At 48.6% G+C, this 16,705-nt stretch overlaps 1 protein-coding gene across 1 annotated transcript in view; it reads left to right on the forward strand.

The window, feature by feature from the left end:
• The window catches only part of HUNK (hormonally up-regulated Neu-associated kinase), a 98,600-nt gene that overhangs the window by 25,610 nt on the left and 56,285 nt on the right, over positions 1-16,705 (forward strand). The window contains exon 2 of the mRNA XM_059164583.1: positions 13,395-13,687. Coding sequence (XP_059020566.1) covers positions 13,395-13,687 — 293 coding nt within the window. The remainder of the gene's footprint in view (positions 1-13,394; positions 13,688-16,705) is intronic.

Genomic DNA, 16,705 nt, shown 5'->3' on the forward strand with positions numbered 1-16,705 from the left:
TGTCCAGGATCTCTTAGTGCTGGGCCTCCTTCCTTGGGTTGGTCCTCAACGATGTGAGGTAGTTGAGAGGGACACAAAGCAGGAGAGACTTTGAACTGTAGGAAGCAAAACTGAGGGTTGCTGGAGGGGGGGTCGACGGGGGGATGGGACAACTGGGGGATGGGCGTTAAGGAGGGCGCGTGACGGAACGAGCGCTGCGTGTTACATCAAATGATAAATTATTATTATTATTATTATTATTATAATTAAATGATAAATTATTGAACTACATCTGAAACTAATGATGTGGTTCAGTTAATTTATCAGTTGCGTAATGTCGGCTGATGGAATTTAAATAAAAAAAAAATAAAAGGTGTGATTTCAGCCTCACTACAAATTTGTGGGGTGGGTAATTTACAGAGCTTGTAGATGATAGGAGACTGTGGAGTGTTTCTTTACACATTCATTCATTCAGACTTTTCTGTTGAGTGCTCGGTCTCAGGAAGGTAGGGCTCTGTGTCCTGGGGCTCAGAGGGTAAGTAATTTGGCCAGAGCCATCGAGCCTGGACAGTGCTCTCCAACACCCTGGCCACTTGCCGCCTGTGGCTGTTGAACCCTGGAACTGTACCTGTCCAAGTTCACATGTGCTTGAAGTATAAAATATACGTGTCAGACGTTGCAAAGTGTGAAAAAAAAATGTAACCTATCTCATTAAGAGCCACTCACAATAATGGCCAAGAGCAGTATATTCTCTACAGTGTAAAGTCTGGTTTTTTTTTTTTTTTTTTTTTTTTTTTGGTTTATCTCTTTTTCCTTTGTCTGTTTTTTTTTTTTTTTCTTGAATTCCACATATGGAATCATAAGGTATTTGTCTTTCACTGATTGATCATTTCACTTTGCATTATACCATCTGCATCCATCCATGTCTTTGCAGATGGCAAGATTTCATTCTTTTTTATGGCTGAGTAATATTCCATTGTGTATGTATACACCATGTCTTCCTTATCCTATCTGTTTATCTGTTGAGGGTACTTTGGCTGCTTCTATAATTTGGCTATTATAAATAATACTACAGCAACATAAGGGTGCATATATCCTTTTGAATTAGTGTTTTTGCATTCTTTGGATAAACACACCGTAGTGGAATTACTGGATCAAAGGGTAGCCCTATTTGTAACTCTTTGAAGCCCTCCAAACTGCTTTCTATTGTGGCTGCTACCAGTTTGCAATCCCACCAACAGTGCAGAAAGGTTCCTTTCTTTCCACATGCTCACCAACACTTGTTGTTTCTTGCATTTTTTAATTTTAGCCGTTCTGACAGGCATGTGGGGAAATCCCATTGTGGTTTTGATTTGCATTGCCCTGATGATGCGTGACCTTGAGTATCTTTTCATGTATCTGCTGGCCATATGGATGTCTTCTTCAGAGAAATGTCTGTTCATGTCTTCTGCCCATATTTTAATTGGATTATTTGTTTTTTTTCTGGCATTGAGTTGTATCAGTTCTTTATACATTTGGGATACTAACCCTTTATCATTTTCATTTGCAAATGTGTTCTCCCGTACAGTACGTTGTCTTTTGGTTTTGTTGATTGTTTCCTTTGCTCAGCGGAAGATTATATTTTGATGTAGTCCTAAGAGTTTATTTTTGCTTTTGTTTCTGTTAACTCGGGAGACATATCTAGAAAAATGTTGCTATGGCTGATGTCAGAGAAATTACTGCCTGTGCTCTCTTCTGGGGCTCTTTACGGTTTTAGGTCTCCCATTTAAGTCCTTAATCCATTCTGAGTTTATTTTTGTGTACACTGTAGGAAAGTGGTCCGGTTTCATTTTCTTTTGTATATAGCTGTCCAGTTCTCCCAACACCATTTGTTGAAGAGATTGACAGAGCTTCAGGTTTGCAAGGTGAACCGTGTTCTGGAGATGGAAGATGGTGATGGTCGCACAACCGGTATGAACATACTTAGTAATGGTTTATTTTATGGCAGGCGTCTTAGCAAAAGAAATAATAAAAAAAGAATAACCAAGACCCTAAGGACTGTAAGTCTCCCTGTGACTCTTACGTGAAAATATTTGACCAAAAACAGCTGGGTCAGTGAAAGTTGATAGGATGGAAGCTATTCAGAATAAAATGTTAAGGGGGGGAAAAAAAAAGCAGAGGAGAAGGTTAGGGGGCTGGTGCCAGATCGAAAAGGATTTTTTCAATTTCTCATTAAGGGGGCGCCTGGGTGGCTCAGTTGTTAAGCATCTGCCTTCGGCTCAGGTCATGATCCCCGGGTCCTGGGATAGAGCCCCATGTCGGGCTCCCTGATCAGCAGGAAGCCGGCTTCTTCCTCTCATACTACCCCACCTGTGTTCCTCTCTCGCTGTGTCTCTCTGTCAAATAAATAAATAAAATCTTAAAAAAAAAAGAAAATAAATAAATTTCTCATTAAGGAATCAGGTTTATTTTAAAGGACGATCTTAACCATCCTTAGAAGGAGGACTCTAATGCTTCAGTTTGGAGGAGGAGGGAGACCTGACAGAGGGCAGGGAAGTCCTTAGAAGGAAGAAGCTGTTGGAGGAGACTTGATGACTGGTTGCCAGGAGGGGAGAAGGGAGAGTCAATGGCTCCGGCAACGACTGGAGATGAGATGGCCTCCAGGACAGGAGCACAGAGAACAGGGACAGTTGGGATTTTTGGTGAGGCTGGCTATAGTGGGGTGGGGTGCAGGCCGTCCACATGGGCAGTGGGGACGTTGCTCTTCTCATCGCGTTGGTAGTGATGGGTGGCCGGGGCGGTCCTGCCTAACCAGCCCACTTTGTTGTGGATTCAACCATCTCTTTGCTTTCAGATGATGTCACTTGCGGCTTCCTCTCCATTGTCACCAAGTGACATTCTGGGTAATTAAAACCCGGGCCAAACTGGAAGGAATATGGAGCAGGAAGGGGTGCTGGGGGATCGGAGTTAGAGCACATTGGAGAAAACTGGGTATTCAGTTTTTTAACCTAGGTATTTATGGATTCAATGTATTTGGCACTTCGGGAGCCAAGCCTGGTGGGGAATACCCAGATTAACTCTCTTCGGTGTAAAAAAACTTGTTTTCTGTTGCCAAGCTGGGCCTTTTGACTCTTTTCCAAAGCCAAAGAGAAATGATTTTAGCATTACCTGTTTTAATCCGAACTTCCTCTCCCCTGGAGATTCCTGAGTTGTGGAAAACTCTGGGCACTGGAGTTTGGGGTTACTTTTCTGTGGATTTTGATGACCAAGCGGTGGGCATATTCTGTCTTCATAAAGGGGTTTTGGCTAAGAATTCCAGCTTGTGTAGCTACTGCCCTTGGTACAGGGCCCCACCAGTGTACCTTGCCATCTGAAAATTCTCTAGTTTGCATTTTTCCTTCCTTGCAGGAATCAATTTCTGGTTTCCCACCAGCAAGCTAGTTCTAGGGCGTTGGGATGTGATTTGCTTTCTGAGCGGAAGCTGGAGCCCAGCACAGAGAATCCCAGCACCTTGGTTTCAGAAGTCTACTGGGTGGGCGTGCCTTGCGAGCTGCAACCCCCCCCCTCCCCCCGCCCATCCACTGGAGTTGAGCTCTTTGCCTTTACCTGGAGCAGGGTTCTGTTACTGTTGCCAAATCATGTCCCATTGAGCTCTGTTGTTTAAACTGGGGAAGGAAACTTTTCCCCCTCATTTACAAGAAGACAGATTTTAGTGTGCAGCAGCGGGAGGGCGGCCGGCGGGGAACCAGGGGTCAGAAGCTGTCGCGCTCGGCTGCGTCCCTAGCAGCAATTAATGAACCCCTGTAATAGACAGCGATGTGTGTTTGCTGTCGAGCATCGTCTCTCTGTGAATCGAAGCAACCTTGAAATTAATTACAAAGCCAGCAAAGGATATTTTCTGCTTTCTGCGAAATGAGTATCCTGCACACAGGCCCCCGTTCCACTTGGATGCGTTTACACATACCATTTCTTGGGAAGAAGGCGTGAAACCTGTTTATTTTCAGAGTTCCCCACTGGGTCATGCTAATCGCTCCAGTTTTCAGCCCTTGCGCATCAGCCCGGGCTGGAGCCTCAGAGCCCTTGGGCCCTTGTCATTTTCTTCCCGGCTTTAGGGACAGTCCCTCCAGCTCACCCCCTTGCCCAATTCATTTGGTCCAGCGTTGTTCATCCAGACTTCATTGTTAGAATGCGATACAGAGTAAGCCGTTCAATTACTGCTAATAACTTTTGTAAACGTTCTGTGTTAGGTTGCTAGAACTGCTCTCACGGGTGGCTCAAACCACAGACATTTATTTTCTTACAGCTCTGGAGGCTGGAAGTCCAAGGTCAAGGTGTTGGCAGGTTCGGTTTCTCCTGAGACCCCTGTGCTTGCCTTGCACACGGCTGCCTTCTTTTCTCTGCGCTGTGAACCCCTGGTGTCTCTTCCGCTCCTTAGAAGGCTCCCTGTCCTCTTGGATGAGGGGACCCCCTCCCCATTTCCTCGTTTACTTATAATTTCCTCTTTAAAGACCCTGTCACCAAATAATCACAGGAGGGGTTAGGTCTTTTACAGGTGAATTGGGTGGGAAGACACAATTCAGTCTATAACAGATTCTGATGTAGTTACTAGTGTCTTTTTCTTCCAACCACACTGTACTCATTTCTTCCTTCCTTCAAGAATACTGGAGTGCTGTCTGTATGTCAGAGACCCTTCTGGATGGTGAGAACGTGTCAGTGAAGAACGGAGGACTGTGCCTTCCCCTCTGGGGCATCGAGGGTCAGGTTGATCCCACACTCAATCAGCGGGCGGTATAGGATTTAAGAAGTAACCAGTGCTAAGCGGGGGGAGCAGGCAGGAGTAAGGGGATTGTATTAAGGGCTTGGTGATTATAGCTGTCAGTAGGGAGATACTCCTGTCACATCCGAGGAACGGTAAGGAAGCAGTGGGTGAGTGGCGGGAATGGGAGGGGGCACCAGAGGGTAATGGGGTCAGGGAGTGAGCTGGCAGCCTGTGGGGAGCTGCGGGCATCGTCAGCACTTGGCTCTTCCTCCAGGAGAAATGGGGGTTGGTCCTTGCTTTTGGAGAACTTTCCTGTCCGCCACCGCCCCCCCCCCCCCCATTAGTTGCTCTCGAGAAGGTGACAGGTGAGTCAGACCAGTTTGGGAAGGAGAAAGGCTCCCCAGCCCAGGCCCAGTCCATAATTAGCTGTGGCGTTGAGAGGGACTTAGGTGACCCCAGGGAGTGGCTGGTGAAGAGTGACAGATCTTCTGCTCTGGAATGCCAGGGGTCTCAGACGCACCCTTTAACTCTGGTCATGGCGCCTCTCTCCCTAGTGATTTCTCCTATACTCAGCCAGACGCTTGGGAAGCATGAAACGGCTTTATGGGGGAGGCTGGCGGGATGGTTTCAGTCCATGCATGGGGAGCAGGAGACATCAGCCCACCGCCTTTAGCTTGACAGTGATCCTAAATTTCTTTCTCTCTCTGACTTGCCCAGAGAGGGCCGCCAGGGATACCCTTTGCGCAGTGTCCTCTGATCTGCTTCTGCTAACATTTAGTCTAAGTTGTGTGCCTTCTGTTGAGCCTGAAGCGGCGTCCCCAGGGCACACAGGGGGTGGCTGTAGGCATCCGTCTTTGCTCCTTGTCTCCCTCTATCCTTAGTTTGCACATACCTTTGCTCTCGTACCTGTTTCCTGAGCTCCTCTGTTCCCGACACTGTGCCAGGCACTGGGCACACAAGGGCAGGCCACTGTTTGAGGTGACAGTGGGGCTAGTGCCAAGAAGGGGGTTCTAAGAAGAAGAGGGTTCTAGAAAAAGGATGAGGCTTGAAAAAAGCGGAGAGGGGTCTGGCCCAGAGTCTGCGAAGGGGGTGTGGAGGTGGGCGAATGTTGTGCTGAGAAGTAGGGACAGCATGATAGAGCCCAGTAAAAGCACAGGGCAGAGTGAGGGATGGTGGGTGCATCCATGGTGGGGGCACAGGGCATGGGCACAGCTGGAATCAGACGGGTCTGGGAAGCCTCTCCTGGAAGGTGACGTTTCTCGAAGAGGACACGTCTGTGTCTCTGCTTCGTAATCCCGCACAAGCTGAAACACATCCACAGGTGGCATTTCCACAGTCAAAGGGAAGGATTTTGGTCTGCCTGTCTTGTAGCAGAGGATGAGGAGGGTTGGAGCCGTTAGACCTACCCACGGCAGGAGCAGGCAGGGGTGCCCAGGAAGCCACCGTACTGACCACCTGTGGCAGACTGAGGGGACCCTCTGTCCTCCTTTCGTTCCTTCCTTCTCCCCCTTCCTTCCATTCTCTCCCCCAGTAGCTCTCCAAGAGCCAAGCACTGAGCTAGAAGCTGGGGGACCCAAAAGAGAGGCAGTTTATAGACCCTAGGGATCTCAGTGAGGTGTCCCAAGCTGTTAACATGTGTGGTGGGCGTGAGAGCTGGGGAGGTGTCTGTGACCTGAGGCAGTCCAGGCTGGAGAAGTAAACTGTCCTCTGAGGTCAGGAGGGAGTGGGGCCCGGCCAGGGAAGGGCCGCCCTTTGGGGGCGAATTCCAGGCCGGGCTTGGGGGGCAGGACTGGGGAGGCAGCCCAGAGGGGTTGGTGGAGACAGAGCTCAGAAAAGAGGTGTGAACATGACATGGGTGTTGGGTCTCACCAACATACGGGTCACAAAGTGGGGGAGCCCGGGGTAGAGCCCGGCGGGCGGCACATGAGCCCATCATCATGGAAGGAGGGAGGAGGCCTGGGGCGGACGCTTGAGACGGCTCTCACCTCCTGACTGGGGGGCTCTGAGGGCCCCAGACCCGCCTGTGAGGTCAACAGGGAGCGGTGGGGGTGGGAGCCTGGGGGAGGGCCTTCCTGGCTCTGTGTCCACTCCTCTTGCACAAACACGCGGCTCCCGGCAGTGAACACTTATTAAGGGCTTCCGTGAATGTTCTGGATGCCGAGCACTCTTCCTGGGTGGCCTGGTTTCTCTCTCCGGCATCCCTATGAGGTACGCACTATTATCCTTCCCTGCATTTTAAATTTTTATTATTTTTTTTAAAGTAAGGAAGCTAAGGCTTAGAGAGGTCCAGGCTAACAAGTGGCAGAGACAGGCCCTGGTATCAAGGCCCCGGGGCCTCGGAGTCCGCAGGCCCAGCTGATGTGCTGTGCCTCCCCGTCACCTGCTGGAGGGTAGAAAGCAGGAAAGAAACAGGTCTGGCTCCAGCCTTTGGTGAAGGGACACGAGTCCTTGGCTCTTAACTTAGGTTTTCATTCTTCTGCAAGATAAGGGAATCCCATAGAATTCTCTGATGCTTGGATGATCTCTTGGTTCGCTTGGGTGGCCATGACTACAGGCCACACACTGAAGGTAAGCAACAGACACTTATTTTCTTATAGCTCTGGAGGCTGGATGTCCAGTAGGGTTGATTTCTGGTGAGGCCTCCTTTCTTGTTTGTAGATGGCTGTCCTCTTGCTGCGTTCTCCTATGACCTTCCCGCTATGCATGTGCAGAGAGAGAGAGAGAGAGAAATCGGTGGTATCTCTTCCTCTTCTCATATGAACACCAGTCCTACCAGATTAAGGCCCACCCTTATCCTCGCCTTTAATCATATATGTCTCCTAAAGGCTCTTTTCTCCAAGTACAGTCACCTGGGGAGTTTGGCTTCCATACACACATTTTGTAGCAGGAGGACCGCCTTCAGTCCAGAACAGATGATAATCTTGAACCACGACAAAGGATCTGAGTTCTCTCCACGAGAGGGTCTGGAGATCTAGGTCTCTTCCGTAGTATACACTTGGCATTTGGAACAGTGTCAAGTGTTATTTTAGGTGCTTAATAAATGTTTGCTGAAGGAGAAAAGAGTCATTTGAGTTTCACGTACATTATTCATTAAGAAACCAAGCATTCTGTGGGCGCCTGGGTGACTCAGTCCGTTAAGCACCCAACTCCTGATTTTGGCTCAGGTCATGATCTCGGGAGTCCTGGGGTCAAGCCCCACGTCAGCCTCCTCACTCAGCGGGCAGTCTGCATGAGGATTCTCTCTCTCCCTCTCCCTCTGCCTCTCCCCCACTCACGTGCCTGTGTGCTCTCTCTGTGTCTCAAATAAATAAATAAGTAGATCTTAAGAAAGAAAAAAAAAAAGAGAAGGAAAAAAGCAAGAAAGAAACCAAAACATTCTGGAGGAAAGCTCCTTTTTTGGCTAATTTCCATGTAATAAAATTCTGTTGGTCGTGGCCTCTTCCTCCCTATACCTTCTGATTATTTAAAACATGGCATGAAAGCGCTTACATTAAGGAAAGACCTAAACTTTCGAAACCACGGCACACATTGTAGGAAGGGTAAAACATCCCTGTGGGTTTTGGGGATGGTAAGAAGTAGGTCTTAGGTCAGCATTCTTTTTTCTTAGTCCTCTGGAAGCTCCATTTTGCATCTGGCTTTTCCTTTCAGAGATGAGCCACATCTACGATTCTTGACGATTCTTGACGCACTTGAGAGGAATGAATTTTAAAGGCAGCGGAAGGGGATGGAGGATGAAGGGATGAATTTTAAATCCCGTTAACTCTGATCCTATGTAGACGGTCTCAACAAAGTCAATATTTAAAGAAGATGAGAGACTAGGCTGCTCTTAAACCACTGCCTTGGGATTTAAAAGCAACTCCATTCCAGAGAGTTCAGGACACCGACACGCGGGCCAGGTGTCTTTTTTAATCGGCTGGGGACGGAAACGCACATTTAAAAAAAAAAAAAATCTAAGCTGAGCTAAGCCGGAGTGCTTTTTCACCCTCTCTGTAGGCTGCTTCAGTGAAAGTAACATGGTAATGAGAGTAAGAGCATCAATTTAAGGAGCGCTTCCCATGTGCCTGACATCGTACTACGTGCTTTGTCCCCATTATCTTAGGAACGACTGTGTGTCATGACAGGGTCATTTTGTGTTTCCTTCATTCAGTGTTGGAATTTTTTCTCCTAATACAGGCCGTTAAGCACGAATTCCTCTCTGCAAATCATCTTTCTCCTGATGGATTGGGATCCAGGCGCTTGAGCTCCTCCCCTTTTCCCGCGTTGCTCCTCCCCCTCCCCCACATTGCTCCTCCCCTTTCCCCGCATTGCTCCTCCCCTTTCCCCATATTGCTCCTCCCCTTTCCCTGCATAGCCCCTCCCATTTCCCCGCGTTGCTCCTCCCCCTCCATGCCCGGGCGACTCCTCCACCTCTTCCTTTGCATCCTCGAGTTCTTCTCGCCTGCAGTTACCCGCTTCTCGCCTGCATCTCCCCACCTCCAAACATTTATTTACGTATCTCAGAGAGAGAGAGAGAGCGAGTGAGAACGAGAGAGAGAGAGAGAGAGAGAACACAGCGGGAGGGGCAGAGGGAGTCGTAGGGAGAATGTTAAGCAGACTCTGCCGGGAGCGGACCTGACTCGGGACTCCATCCCCATCTCACAAGCCTGAGTTCAGGACCTGAGCCCAAACCAAGAGTGGAACGTTGAGCCCACCAAGCCACAAGCCACCCGGGCGCCCCTCTCCTGTATCTTCTATTCCCCACCCCGTAGGCACCCAGTTCTTGTACATGTACTCATCATTTTGGCCTTGGGGGGATTTCCTTTCATTTCTTAGGAGCTTAGCTATTTAAATTTGCTGATCTTATCCATCATTGGTTGGCCTTTCTTCTTCTTCTTCTTCTTCTTCTTCTTCTTCCTTCTTCCTTCTTCCTTCTTCCTCCTTTTTTGGTGGGAGGAGGGTGGGGTGGGGAGGATGCTAGGAGTTGCCAGGTTGTGAGAAATGCAGTTTCTTACTTCAATGAGAAAAGTTGGTGAATAACACGTTTCAGCTGGAGTCCGCTGGAGCCGTGTTATTCTCTCTCTGCTCATCACCCCCCTCACCCCCGCACAAGACTCGAGACTCATCTTGGAAGCATGGGGGCAATCTTTGGAAACAGATTCCTTTGTGAGATTTCGGGAGACTCTGCAACTTGACTCTGGTGAAGATCTGGTACCCTTGATTTCACCTTCCACAGCAAGACTTTTTCTCTTGATGTGCTCTGGATGCCGTCCAGGCTTCTGCACTCCCTCCACAACCCCGTCCTGCCCTCCCCGAACTACTGCTTCCATTTGGGTCCTTGGCATTGGTCTTCAGCGAGTCTGTACCCACTTAATTTTTACTTTTTTAAAACTCTCCTGACTCAAGCAGTTTCTCTTTTCAGACCCATCAGCATGCCAGGCTTCCACCGGGTAGAATCAGTGTTAGATCTACTCTGCCTGCAGATCTCTGATTACTGTCAAACTCCATTAGATCCCTCCCTTTGCTGATCATTGACTGCCTTTCCCTTAATTTCCCCGCTTAGTGTTTCCCACTTCGGTTGTTACAGATGACAACGGAAAGCTGTAATCAAGAACGGCATTCCATTTTCAGTATTATCAAGGCAGAGGGGATGAGTGTCGCGGGTGAATTAAAAAGCCTGGGGACGGGGTGGTGTGTGGAAAATGGAGAGGGGGGATTCGTGCGGTGACCTGGGGGCTGGAGGTCTTCACCAGGGGGCTCTCAGAGCCAGCAGAAGGTGGGAATGAAGGTACCCAGTGACAGGGGGCACATCTGGTACACTAGTTTCCCAGAGCTGCGGAGACAGAGCTCCGCACACGCGGTGGCTTAAAGTAACGGAAATGTATTCTCTTCCGTTCTGGAGGCCAGAAGTTCAAAGTCAATGTCATTGGACCAAAATCAAGGTGTTGCCATGGTTGTGCTCCCTCCGATGGCTCTGACGTGGAGGAGCACCCTGGCTTGTGGGCTTTCACGGTGTCTCTCCGCCTTCCCACATCTTGCTCCTCTGGGTATTTGTGCCAAATCTAGGCGCCACCCCCCCGCCCCTCTATTTCATAAAGACGCTTGAGCTGACATTTAGGTCCCACTCAGAGAGTCCCGATTAATCTCATCTCAAAATCCTTCGTCTTTTCTGAATAAGGCCACATTCACACATTCCAGGGAGTAGGACCCAAAGTCTTTGGGTGGCCCTTACGTAACCTATGACAGGAGATTGAAGAGCTAAATAAATTATCCTCATAATTATTGCGTGCTCTGTTGAAAAGGGCAGATCGTATTACCACCTGGCTTTCAGACTATTGTCTGTTCATAGGACTTTGAAGAATTTCATTGCCAGAGGGTGTAATTTTTAAAACATTGCCACACAGACTTGAGCAGAGAGAGACTCTCATTGTACTTCTCAGCATCCCTTTCTCCCCCGCAGGAGACCATGGATACGTACACGCGGGGACTCACGTGCGCACACATAGGAGTGTGTGTGTGGGTGTGGATGTCCGTCGGTGTCTAGGCATGTGTTTGCATGTGTGTGTATGTGTATCTCTATATTTTTTTCTTTTTGGGGGGTCACAAATGAGTATAGTTTATAAAGCTTTTAGTCTAGCACTTCCTGACCTCGTTGGGACCAAACCACAGCCAGAGTGTAGCTTCACTCGCTCTGGGGGGACAACCTCAGCCCCAGGCTGACTTGGAGTACAGCACACCCCCAGCTTGTGTGGTGCGTTGGCTGATTGTTCTCTCTTCATCATATCTTTGGATTAAGAATCTGAAGATCCCCCATTAAAGTGGATGAAGGGGTTCAGAAGGCACAAACTTCCAGTTAGAAGTAAGTCCTAGGGTTATAACACACGGCATGATGATACCGTCTTGTGTATCTGAAAGCTGCTGAGATAGGACAGAAACATTCATATCACACAAGCACGGAAGTTGTAACTATGTGTAGTGATGAATGTTCACCAAATTTATCGTGGTAATCCATTTGTAGGCTCAACACCATCTCAAATCAGGACGTCTCAAATCAGGATGTCGTACAGCCAAAACTGCTGTGCTGTTGCATGTCAATTACAAACTTAAAAAAAAAAAAACAATAAGTGAGACTCTGCTCTCCAGAAGAGATAATAAATTAAGATATTTAGGATTTGCTCAGGTAGTAACCTGTTGGTCCCTTACTGTTTATGCAGAGTGTGTGTGATGGAGAGGAGGAGTGTGGTCCCTGCTTCAAGGGATGGGCGCTTTCAGGGGGATCCCAGCTGATGGCTGTGGTGGGCCCGAGGGAAAAGGAGTGAAAGCACCCTCTGGGAGGGAGGTGGGACTGGAGTTAATGGCTCGAGGACTGGAGTGTTCAGATGGGTGGGGGGTGTGTGGCGTGAGCACAGACTTGGAGGGTAACCCGGTGTGTGTTTGGGAGAAAGAGGAGACTGGCCACCCAGCGCAGCCGGGGTTGGCCCAGGTGGTAGAGCTTGAATGCTGGGCCAGGGAGTGTGGACCTTGCCCTGTAGGCAGTGATAAGTCCCAAAGAGATTTACACAAGAAATCAGAGTTCCAGACCCAATGATTTTAGGGCAGAGCATAGAGTGACTTCAAGGGGAGTCAAGACAAGCACCAGGGAAATGAGGTAGGACATTGCTGTCATAGTTCAGGTGAATGTTGGCCAGATTTAATTATTATTTCATTATTTTTAAAGATTTTCCCTATTTATTTGAAAGATAGTGAGTGAGAGAGAATGTGAGAGCATGAGCCGGGGGAGGGGCAGAGGGAGAAGCAGACTCCCCGCTGAGCAGGGAGCCTGATGCGGGACTCGATCACAGGGTCCTGAGATCATGACCTGAGCCAAAGGCAGATGTTTAACCAACTGAGACACCCAGGCGCCCCCAAGACTTAATTGTTATTATTTTTTAAGATATTTAATTTATTTGACAGAGAGAAATCACAAGTAGGCAGATCAGCAGGCAGAGGGGGAAGCAGGCTCCCTGCTGAGCAGTGAGCCCGATGCGGGGCTCGATCCCAGGACCCTGGGATCATGACCTGAGCCAAAGGCAGATGCGTAACGAATTAGCCACCCAGGCGCCCCCATCCCCTTGATGCCACTTTATTTATTTATTTTTAAAAGATTTTATTTATTTGACAGAGATCACAAGTAGGCAGAGAGGCAGGCAGAGAGAGAGGAGGAAGCAGGCTCCCTGCCAAGCAGAGAGCCCAATGCGGGGCTTGATCCCAGGACCCTGCGATCATGACCTGAGCCGAAGGCAGAGGCTTTAACCCACTGAGCCACCCAGGTGTCCCCCCCTTGATGCCATTTTATTTTTTTTTTTTTTTTTTTTTTTTTTTTTTTTTTTAAAGATTTTATTTATTTATCAGAGAGAGAGCGAGCGAAAGCGAGCACAGGCAGACAGAGTGGAAGGCAGAGTCAGAGGGAGAAGCAGGCTCCCTGCGGAGCAAGGAGCCCGATGCGGGACTCGATCCCAGGACCCTGAGATCATGACCTGAGCCGAAGGCAGCGGCTTAACCAACTGAGCCACCCAGGCGTCCCTTGATGCCATTTTAAATCAGGCCTTTCTCCTGGGACAGAGGAGTAGCTATGTATCTCCCTGGGGTTCTTTGGAATGGCACGGGGAACAAGCTCTGGTTGCAGGGCCTGACAATGGCTGTGTTCTCGGTGTCTCCTCAGGTGGCCATAAAGGTCATTGACAAGAAGAGAGCCAAAAAGGACACTTACGTCACCAAGAACCTTCGACGAGAAGGGCAGATTCAGCAGATGATCCGTCATCCCAACATCACCCAACTCCTTGATATCTTGGAGACGGAGAATAGCTATTACCTGGTCATGGAGCTGTGTCCTGGGGGCAACCTGATGCACAAGATCTATGAGAAGAAGCGTCTGGAGGAATCTGAAGCCCGCAGATACATCAGACAGCTTATCTCCGCTGTGGAGCACTTGCACCGGGCTGGGGTGGTGCACAGGTGAGGGCCCTCCCCTCCTCGCAATCGAGACTCTGTGCTGAACGGCTGGACAGCGCTTCCGCATGCTCTGCACAAGGCTGATGGTTGCAGGGGGCTTTACCATTCTTGTGCATGTGTCGTGGAATTATTCTGTGGGCTGGGTTAATGCCATCATGGGGTTAGGAGAGTGACATCAGGAGCCAGAGAACCTGGGTTTGCATCCTGGCTCTACACTTTCACAGTTGTGTGACGCTGGGCAAGTTACTTAGCCACTCTGAACCTCAGTCTCTTCTTCTGTAAAATGGGAATAATAATGATACTTACACTTGTGGCTGGTGTAAGGGTTAACAGAGAAGGCTATGAGTGAATATATGAGAAGTACTTGGAAGTGGGCTTGGTACATAGTAACAGCCACGTTGAGTGTTGGCTGCTCTTCTGACTTGCAAATAGTAATGAGTCCAGTTGGTTGGGAGTCTGAAAGAAGAATCAGTGTTACGATGGCATGAGATGGTTTTTCGGCTCGTGCTAAGGATGATGCTTTCATTATATTTGCTTTACCTGTGGTAGTCACTCCATAGATGTGTTATTCAGCTGAACTGAATCAGCATGTAAATTGTGACCTTGCACTTGCAAGGGAGGGGTTTTCCCATAAGCCAGACCCACCTTGCGAATGCTTACGAAAATCAAACTTTTTCTTGAAATGATCTGCTCCCTCCTGAGGAGAAGCTCCACAAGGAGAAGGGAAAGGAAATAGCATTTTTGGCAATGTTGCCATTTTTAGTTCTGTATTAAAAGGAAGTGAGAAAAAAAAATTTTTTTTTAAAGTGGCCATCTTTTCCTCCCAAGGAAACGTGGACTTCACCAATAAGTGCGTAGTTCTTCGTTCTTGAAGTTAGGATCAGTAATCACTCTGGGCTGTTGAGAAAAATTAAGGGTCCTGTTTCATTGATTATCACTCCTTTTTATGGCTGCATACTAGTCCATTGTACGGAGAGACTCCGTTTGTGTATCTGTTCATCAGCTGGTGGACTTTTGGGCTGTTCACACCTTTTGGCTTCTGTGAACGATGCTGCTTTGAACCTTCGTATACAGGTTACAGCATGAGCATGTGTTTTCCCTTCTGCAAAATTCTGCCTTTAGGAGAGGACCTGTTAGGTCACATGGCTGCTCTGTGTTTGACTTTTAGACCAGACACATATTTTTAAAAATTCAGCTTCTCATGGTGCATGCTCTGGGTTTGAAAACCACTCATATTCTGATGGGTGCAGAGGGCAGCTCTAGGCCTTTCGTTGACAGAACCTGTAGGCTTTCCAGGTGAAGAGGGCTTTCCCCACTCAACGGGCTCGGATGCTCTGTCCCATTGGGTGAAGCCTTGGGACACCGAAGGGGGAGGTCCCCTGGCTCAGGGCTGCTCCGGGGCCGGCCCTGGCCAGGCACCCTGTAAGTGGATCATTCCCTCCCCGAGGTGAGAGACTCTCTCTGTGAACATATTTTTAGTCACCCGTGTCGTCGTGAAATCACAGTTCATTCGAACTCTTGGAGTTGAGATCCACAAGGAAGGGAACATTCAGAAATTTTAAGTGAATAACACTATTTTTGGCTCTCTCCCACAATACCGGTGTGAAGCCTGCCCTGTCACCACTCTGCCATGATTAGGAGAATGACAGCGGCCAGTGTGCCTGGTTCGCGCTCTGTTTATGGCGATGACAAAGGCACAGAAGCCTCGGGAATGGATCAGCCGGGATAACGGGCTCTGCTGGCCACAGCAGAACCTGGATGCGGGGGCGGGGGAATGCTCGGGGTGGTGTTGTGACAAGGGCTTCGTGCTGTCAGACCCCAGAGGAGGGCCCGGCGTCACAGGCCTCCGAGGATGCACAAGGGAAAGCCGGGGAGGGCTGTGCATGACTCCCCGGCCTCTCGAACCGAAAACTCTCAACACCCCTTTTCAAGTTATTTTAACAAATTCCAATCTCTCCCAGTGCAATTACTGCCAGAATGTCAAAGGAATGAATTTAATAATGTTTTGATAGCAAAGACGGGCGGTTTTCTTCCTCTGATCTCTGGTGTTCTACTTCTTCCTTGCTCCTTGGAAAGAGATCCGTCAGCCTGGAAGGGCAGAGGCTCAGATCTTTTAAAGTTCGGGAGGCTTTGGAAAGCTGGATGTTGTTTTGGAGGAGTTCTTCCTGTTTCTTTCTAGAAATCACGGTAAAGAGCGCCGGTGCGCACAGACGTTGTTGGGGGTTAGGTGGTGGAGACCTCGCGTGAGAATGGGTGACTTCAGCTGAATATCGTGGCTTTCCCGGATTTTATACCGCGGGCTCTTAGCATCCTGGACCCAGCTTGCTGCTGGTGTGCTGTCCCCCGTAGCCCCTCTGCTTGGTGGGAATTTCTCTCCTCTGTGCTGCAGAGATGGAATGAATTTCATAATTATTTTGAAAGTAGATTTTGCAAACGAGTAAGAGACTGCAGTATTTTGGGGGTGGCCCGGAGTCGCTGGTGGGCAGATTTCAGAACAAATAGATTTGATCAGCCCAAAAGATTCGGGATGAATTTTGGTGGCTGTGCATATGCGGTGATTGGAAGGGCTTTTGGTTACGGTTATGGTTACAGTTACGGGGTCAGAGAGTGTGCTCTAAATGCGCAATTCCTGATTAGGCTGATACTGTATCCTTGGGTTCTCATCAGCTTAATGCTTGGCAAAGCCCTCGTTTCCTGTGACATGGGATCTAAATATTTAATTATCTACTCAGAACTACTAAAAGATCATTTAAAAGAAGCAGATCTCGAAAAATCATGTAAATATTCTAAGTGGAAAAAGGAAAAAAGAAACCAGAGCTCTATCTAGCAGATTCCCTGAGCTGGCAGAGAAATTTGTTTGTAAACTGGACCCACCAATACCTTTGTGACTTTTGCTGTAAGAGGGCTGCGACGGTGACCTTTTGCAAAAGAAGTGTATGGTCCCGTTTCTTCATTACCCCGTGTTAGGATTGCCTGAGATACTCCACGTTTAAGAGTTTTTGCTTTTTCTTTTCTCTTTCC

Source organism: Mustela lutreola, chromosome 2 (assembly GCF_030435805.1).
Source record: "Mustela lutreola isolate mMusLut2 chromosome 2, mMusLut2.pri, whole genome shotgun sequence".
Taxonomy (NCBI): Eukaryota; Metazoa; Chordata; class Mammalia; order Carnivora; family Mustelidae; genus Mustela; species Mustela lutreola.